At 34.1% G+C, this 9,130-nt stretch overlaps 2 protein-coding genes across 2 annotated transcripts; both read right to left on the reverse strand.

Moving 5' to 3' along the window:
* Positions 1–2,633: 2,633 nt before the first annotated feature.
* On the reverse strand, positions 2,634–2,966 carry LOC136851717 (uncharacterized). Its single transcript, XM_067126062.1, has one exon. It carries the CDS (start codon positions 2,964–2,966, stop codon positions 2,634–2,636), a length of 333 nt encoding a protein of 110 aa, XP_066982163.1.
* A 65-nt stretch (positions 2,967–3,031) lies between these two features.
* LOC136851722 (craniofacial development protein 2-like) lies at positions 3,032–3,655 on the reverse strand. The gene has a single exon (XM_067126067.1). It carries the CDS (start codon positions 3,653–3,655, stop codon positions 3,032–3,034), a length of 624 nt encoding a protein of 207 aa, XP_066982168.1.
* Between the last annotated feature and the right edge of the window lie 5,475 nt (positions 3,656–9,130).

A 9,130-nucleotide genomic window follows, 5' to 3' on the forward strand; every position in this document is an offset into this window, starting at 1 on the left:
CATCAAAGCTTTTCCTTTGGAACTGCCGACGTTATTCAGGACCAAAAAGTCGAATGGAACTAGAACAACAATACAGAGCTATGTACGAAAACGATCCCGCTCAACACCGAGAGTGGAAATACAGTTATGGTGAATATATTTATCTTTCTTGTATTCAGTAATAGGACTTATGATACAAAGTCTATTTTCAGATTTCTGTTAATGAGATTATTAATTTTCTCGGAATATTTGGTACTTTAACAAACACCCTACCAACCTTCCCTTTAATGAATTCAGTCAAATTGGTGCAGTCTCAATGAAATCCCCTCCAGTACGCTTTCATAATGAATTGTCAGTCCGAAATAGAAAGATACAGTTATATAAAATAAAGCCTGAATGCTTATCTTGTGTAACGTTTAAAGCAGTTACGTATGTTTTGAGGAATTCACATTTTATATAACTATTGCCAGATTAGTTAGATCTTTCTGTTTTTGAATCAGACGATGATAAAATAGGAAATAATTTGCCATTGTTTCATTAACTCTTAATATTTAGGAAACTCATGTGTAAAGACATGGGTCGCTTATTTTACGTATAACATTCCTTTCGCAGTATGGTATTCCGAGGTTGAGTGAATTTTGATATCAAAAGACAATTTGAGCTTAATGTGTGTGTATATATATATATATATATATATATATATATATATATATATATATATATATATATATATATATATATATATATATATATATATATATATATTTTATATATATATTTATATATTTATATATATATATATATATATATATATATATATATATATATATATATATATATATATATATATATTTATATATATATTTTATATATATATATATATATATATATATATATATATATATATATATATATATATATATATATATATATATATATATATATATATATTATATATATATATATATATATATATATATATATATATATATATATATGTATGTATATTTTCTTCTTCTTTGTCTTCAGCCTTTACCCATCTCTATATGGGGTCGCTGTTCCGTGTAAGCCTTCTCCATCTTCTTCTATCTTGCGTACCCTGTTGTCTTAACCCTTTTTCCAGCATGTCATTTGCTACGTTATCTTTCCATCTGAATCTTGGCCTTCCCCTACTCCTTCCCCCTCTCCCAACCACCTCCATGCCCATGACCCTTCTACACACATGATCCTCCTCTCTCTGCATGACATGACCAAACCACTGCAATCTTCTTTGCTGAGTCTTCTTTAACACCTCTACTACTTTGACTGTCCCTCTAATATAAGCGTTTCTGATCCTATCCTTTCTCGTGATTCCACACATCCATCCCAACATCCTCATCTCAGCCACTTCCAACTTCCTTTCTTGAGCCTTCTTTATTGACCACATCTCAACCCCATACACCACCGCTGGTCTAACTACACTTTTATAAAACCTTCCTATTACTCTTGCACTAATCCTCTTGTCGCACAATATTTCCGATGATTTCCTCCAATTCATCCAAGGACACTGTATCCTGTGGTTTATTTCTGAGTCCATGCCACCATCATCCATCACACAGGACGCAAGGTACTTGAAAGTGGTAACCCTCTTGATGTCGTCTGAACCTAATTTAACTGCACCCTGTTTTCCTTCCCCTCCCATCCACAGATATTCTGTCTTAGCTCTACTTATCCTTAAACCTCGACCTTCAAGTGCTTGTGTCCACAACTCTAGTTTTATCTCCACCCCTTCTTTAGTCAGGTCCACCAAAACAACATCATCAGCAAACATCACACTCCACGGGACTTTTTCTCTGACCTCTGATGTAATAACATCCATCACAAGGTCAAAGATGTAGGGACTGTGAGTTGAACATTGATGTAATCTAACTCTTACACTAAACTTTTCTGTTGTTCCCACAGTGCTCCTTGCCTGAGTGGTAACCTCTGCATACATATCCTGGATTACTTTAACATACTTTTCTGAAACACCCTTCTCTCTCATACATCTCCTCACTTCTTGCCTAGGTATCCGATCATATGCCTTCTCCAGATCAATAAATACTCGATGTAGCCCTCTCAGTCTTTCTGCATGTTTTGCCATTGCTTGCCTTAATGCAAAAATTGTATCTACTGTATGTACCCTTTCCCGGCATAAACCGGAATTGTTCTGCACTTATTGTTGTTTCATTCCTTATTCTTCTCTCTATAATTCGTTCATATATCGTCACAGTATGAGATAGCAATTTCATCCCTCTGTAATTTGTGCAGTCTTGTGTATCCCCCTTTCCTTATATATTGGGACCATAATACTATTTCTCCAGCTGTCCGGCATTTTTTCTTGGAGGTAGACCTTTGAAAAGAGGTCCCTGAGTATATCAACCCCTTCTCCCACCCCCCAAGCATTTCCACACCTCAACTGGTATACCATCAGGTCCAACAGCCTTACCATTTTTCATTTTGTCAAGTGATTTCAATTCTTCCCTGGTGATATCTAGAACTGCTTTTACCCGTGAGTTTCCCTCTTCTCTTATTCTTCTGGGGTTCTCTTCGTTTAACAGCTTCTCAAAATGCTCCTTCCATCTTGCTCTTGTACATTCTTCCCTTGACAAAACTCTTCCATTTCGGTCCTTGGTCTACTTGATGTGTGTCAGATCTCTGGTTGCTCTATCTCTTCTTTTTGCTCTATTGTAGATCATCTTCTGAACCTCTGATGTTTCTACTTTCTCATACATCTCATTTATTCCTTCTGCCTTTGCCCTAGCCACAGTCCTTTTTGCTTCTTGATTTGCGATTTTCCAAGCCATTTCATTTTCCACAGATTCATCCCTTTCATATATTATCCTTGCTTTTCGTTTCCTTTTTACCTTATCTTGAGTATCTTGCTTCCACCACCAGCTCTCCTTATCGTTAGGTGGTCCTCTACCTGATGTTTTCCCTAATAGCTCCTCTGCTGGTCTCAGTATCATTGTGCTATTTTCTACCCACCAGATGTTCACATCATCTGCTATTCTAGCTGTGCAGGACCTTTACTTTAAAACTCTGTCTCATCTCTTGGTCTTTTAGCCTCCTGTGCAACCCGCCGTATCAAAAAATCAGACACAACTAACCTATGTTGTGGGCTAACAGTTTCTCCCTTTATGATCTCACAGTTCTTTACTTCCACCAGATGGTTTCTTTTACACAGCAGAAAATCTATTTGCATCTGTCTCCCTCCACTAATGTATGTTGCATAATTTTTGCTTATAAAAAAGGTGTTGTTTAACGCCAAATCAAAAGATAATGCAAAATCTACTATAAGTTCTCCTTCTTCATTCATTTCTCCCATTCCATGTCCTCCATGAATCCTACTGATATTTTCCCGACTGCGTCCAATGTGTCCATTCAGGTCACCTCCAATCACCAGTCTTTCTTCCACTTCTATTGGTGTAATCATCTCATTCATCTGCTTCCAGAATCTATTTTTAACTTCCTCATCACAGCCCACTCGTGGTGCATGAGCACTGACTACATTTAGATTGTGTCTCTCACAACACAGTTTCACTTTCATTACTCTACAGCTTTTTATTTCAACCTTAACTACATTTTTCTTCATTTCCTTACTAAGAACAACCCCAACTCCATATCTTCCGTTTTCATCTGTTCCACTGTACAGCATCTTAAATCCACTACCAATCTCTCTCGCCTTGTTGCCCTTCCACCTTGTCTCTTGCACACACAAGATATATATATATATATATATATATATATATATATATATATATATATATATATATATATATATATATATATATATATATATATACTGTACATATATAAATGAGTATGTGTATACCTCTCTCTCTCTCTCTCTCTCTCTCTCTCTCATAACAGTAATTATCATAAAACAAAGATCCTTTTTTGTCCCTGTACCGTTCTTCCCAAAGATTCCTTTCTATTTCTATTCTTTTTCACAAACTTGGCACCTACTCAGAGTCTAAAAGGACGGGCGTAACAAAAATTGGTGTCCCATTGTCTCCCTCTTATTCAGGAGTAGACCGAGGGGGGAGACTTAATCATCTAAGGGAGGCACTTCCTTATACAGACTGGCCTGTCCTCTTAGAGGCACCTCTTCGCGGGCCCCGTATTCCATTTGGGAAATGAGCTGTTGTAAAGGTAGTGAAATTTCCTCATGTATGAGAGGAACATTTTTTTATTTTCTTGTAAAGTCACTGTTAAATACTGAATGCTTGTGTCTGCTTGTGTTTATGAATTGTTGCGGAACGTACAGACTCTGAAAAGGACTAAAGTTAATTTTCAAATGTTCTCTGATTCTGTAAGATTAGTGCAGCCAAGAGTATGTGCAAGAAAGGTAGGGAGGAACTCCTGTTTGTCTGATAGATGGCTGTCAAATTAGTTGAGTATTAGTTTCAGTCAATGTAAAAGGCTACTCTCTCTTAACATGAGCAACATGTGCAGTTACTGACAATGATCAGTGTTTCGCACTGATTTAAGATCAACCACCCATTTACTTTATACTTTGAAGAGTTAAATATCGCTCCCATTTTCATTTGAATATTTAAATTATTTATATCAGAATCATGGGCATTATAATTCGCTACTAGGAACACTATAAAAAGTTGAGTATAACAGCCTTCACAAAATAAGCCAGAGAATCTAATGAGCTAAAGCAAACTTGGCGTCTTAACTGAATTTTATATAATTAATTATATGATTTACATTCTGTCTCTTCACCTACGCTTAAGAATATCCATGGCCTTTTTTCCTTCATCATTACTAATTATTTATTACCTATGAACAAGGTCATCTTTTTTTTTTTAATAAAGGCATGAATAAAACCGTACGAGATTTTTAATGTTTCAAATGGTGGTTAATCGGCTTTTTATGATTCCAAAAACAAAGTAATAAAGACAAAGAATTAAACAAATACATTAACATGATTTGCTATAATTGTATGAAAACGAGGAGCAACTCAAAAAGAATGATTTGCAAGAAATCGTAGGTTCGTAAGTTAAAAGTAAAAGAGGTTTGTTGTTATGGGACTGAGTAAGTTCAAAATGACGGCATTTACATATGCTCAAGACAAAGCAATTCCCTGAGTTTAATCTGCTCTTCTTAGAGACACAAATCAAAATGGCTTTCCTTAATTACGATACGAAGACAAAACATGTATCACGAAGATCAAAATGGAGAAAACCAAGGTAATGAAATAAAACTCACTCAATCAGGTGAGAGCAATGAATAATTAGTTAATGTTCAAATATTTTTGAGCAACTGAAGAGCATTGTTGAATTAGTTCGACTGATATTACTACTTATACTAAGCTCTTAAGATTTACTATTTAACAGAACTTAAGGCACTTCTGATATGCCTTTATTCCTAGCCCATTTCATATATGCAATCACGTAAACTTTAGTGACCATATGGAGCGTGTCATGAATTTCTTTCTTTCGGCAAAGTTGTCAGAGTTATTAAAACTTTTACAATCGTCTTCACTTTGTAAAAAATCTTAAGGAGTTTCATGCTTAAATGTTAACTGATTTGCAAGGATGAATGGGCAATTCTAAGAAAACGACCGGAGCGAGTAAAAATAATGAGGAAGGAAAATAGAATTAAACCAAAAAGAGTAAAAGACTCCGGAATCTTTACAATTATGACTTTATGAGTCTCACTGAAACATACTCCAAATTTAGGTAGTATTCTTTAATCATACTGAGAACACTGTTGTCCGAAGATACATGAAACAGTAAAGTGCAATCACTTTTCAGGACCTCCTTGTTTCTGAGACGCCTTCCAGACAAGATACCTTCTCAGACCAACATGGATAAATTTTTCGACATTGTAAAATGAAGATGATTAATCTCAGCTGCAGAACGGTGGTCAGTCTCGAGAGATAAGGAGATCTGGTACGTTTGTTCATTCGTCTCTCAGCTCTAACCACATGTGACTTCGACTTCGGTCTACCAGTTGTTGGCTTATAATTTATCAAACTCGCGCCCGATGGAGTACAGAGCACGGTGACAGGCTGCTGTCATGAACATTGATGAAAGAGTTTCGACTACTTGACTTGAGACAACAAATTTGTGTATATATATTACTCGTACTAGGCTTCAATAAGACAGGGTGGCTTAGATTCCAGATTCTTTGATTTACATAGTACTACAAGCTTTCAAAGACGTACAGTCTTCCTCTTCAGGTACCAGTGCATCGAACCTGAGGAAGACGACTTTACATCTTTAAATTAAAGAATCTAGAATATAAAGTATCTTTGTAAATTAAAGAATCTATATATATATAATATATATATATATATATATATATATATATATATATATATATATATATATATATATATATATGTGTATATATGTGTGTGTGTGTGTGTGTGTGTGTGAGTATGTTCCAGCATAACTCTGAAATGCATTGACCAATTTCAACCAAACTTGATATACATATGACTTACTATCTCGAAAAGAATACTGTGGGGGTAAGACATTACTAGCACCAAAGGGCAACAAAAGGGTAGGGGCGCAAAGGGCTTCCCTAAAACGGGACTGGTTCTTCCTGTAGGCTTAGTAACTAAATAAACGCTACGGTTTATCATACCTCATTTCGGTATACATATGACTTACTATCTGGAAAAGGATAATGTTGGGGAGTGGAGGTAAGACATCACTGGCACCAAAGGGGGTGGGGTTGGGAAGGGGGTGACATGTAAAAATAACCGAAAACGACAGATATTAGCGGCTAATCCATAGTTTTTGAGGTTGCTGAGATGAATAGTCACACTCCCGGTGCCTTTTTAGCCCAACTTTAGCCCCAATAGGAATTGGGGGTAAGAAGGAGTGAAAAATAAGATGTCAAAAATGACATATATCCATGTCTAATCCGTAGTTTTCAAGGTCGCTGAGATAAATAGTCTACTCCCGACGCCATTTAAGTCCAAGTTCAGCCCTGATAGGAATGGGGGTGAGAATGAATGAAATATGAAATGTTTTGTTTTGTGAAAGTTTTCCCATTCACCAAGTTTCTCATGAGGAATTACTGCGTTTATGATCCTGATTCAAGCATTAAGTAAATAGAATGAAAGAGGTATTCAAGCTCCCCAAAGTGTAAAGTAAATGAGTGGCCGATATTGAGTTAGTGCTCAATGTTGAAAATTGTCCGTAGTTGCACATGTCGCTTGAAAATTATTAGTAGTTGCAGACTTATACTAGGAGATTGTAGCCTTTCACACTACTTGAACCTAGTGCCAAACTAATTTGGGAGCCATTTGTTAGACAGATAACATTTCCTCAACCTTTCTAGCATCTTCTCTTGGCTGCGCACATCTGAGAATCACAGAAAAAATAAGAATAAAATTTGTTCCCTTTCAGTCTCTGCATAAGCAGACACAAGCATTCAGTATTTAACAGCGACTTTACAAGGAAATAAAGAAAAACTGTTCCTCTCATACATGAGTAAGTTTCACTGCCTTTACAACAGCTCATTTTCCAAATGGAATACGGGCCGCGCGAAGAGGTGCCTCTAAGAGGACAGGCCAGTCTGTATAAGGAAGTGCCTCCCTTAGATGATTAAGTCTCCCCCTCGGTCTACTCCTGAATAAGAGGGAGACAATGGGACACCAATTTTTGTTACGCCCGTCCATTGAGATTCTGAGTAGGTGCCAACTTTGTACCCCCCAAAAAAATAATAAAAAAGGAAGCGTTGGAAAGAACGGTACATGGATGAAAAGGATCTTTGTTTTATGGTAATTACTGTTATGAGAGAGAGAGAGAGAGAGAGAGAGAGAGAGAGAGAGAGAGAGAGAGAGAGAGAGAGTAATACATGCATATTCATATATATACACACGCACACACACACACGCATATATATATATATATATATATATATATATATATATATATATATATATATATATATATATATATATATATATATATATATATATATATATATATATATATATATATATATATATATATATATATATATATATATATATATATATATATATATATATATATATATATATATATATATATATATATATATATATATATATATATATATATATATATATATATATATATATATATATATATATATATATTTGTGTGTGTGTGTATGCGTGTTTATATATATGAGTATGTTAGTTAAGTTTTGCCCATTAAATGAGTTAGGGTCTGCACTTTCCCTCACTAAGCCTCTTTGGCATATATATATATATATATATATATATATATATATATATATATATATATATATATATATATATATATATATATATATATATATATATATATATATATATATACATTTATATATATATATATATATATATATATATATATATATATATATATATATGTATATATTTGTGTGTGTATGCGTGTTTATATATATAGTATGTTAATTAAGTTTTGCCCATTAAATGAGTTAGGGTCTGCACTTTCCCTCACTAAGCCTCTTTGGCATATATATATATATATATATATATATATATATATATATATATATATATATATATATATATATATATATATATATTTATATATATATATATATATATATATATATATATATATATATATATATTTATATATATATATATATATATATATATATATATATATATATATATATATATATATATATATATATATATATATATATATATATATATATATATATATATATATATATATATATATATATATATATATTCAGGTGTACTGGCTACACAGATCCTGTGTGGGAAGAAGAGGGCTCGGCCGAAGAGGCTTAGTGAGGGAAAGGGCAGACCCTAACTCATTTAATGGGCAAAACTTAATTAACAGGGAGGCAACTTATGGGTGCTCCCTGATCTGGGAGTTATTTCCCCGAGTTTGCGCATGAGGGCATACCAAGAAGTGAATACTTGTAACAGCTCCCCCTACAAGCAGACATTTTACACCTATTTCGGGTGTGAATGTCTGCAAATCAGCCCAAAATGGTTGCAATTTACTGTCCTCCTTGAGTCTTTGCAAAGCGTGTTAGACTGAAACTATATCAAGGTGATTGTTTTTAATAATTAACAACTGTTGAGTTAGCATGTGTTAATACTTAGGCAACACCTGAAAAGTTTAATGCT

Source organism: Macrobrachium rosenbergii, chromosome 3, assembly GCF_040412425.1.
Source record: "Macrobrachium rosenbergii isolate ZJJX-2024 chromosome 3, ASM4041242v1, whole genome shotgun sequence".
Classification (NCBI taxonomy): Eukaryota; Metazoa; Arthropoda; class Malacostraca; order Decapoda; family Palaemonidae; genus Macrobrachium; species Macrobrachium rosenbergii.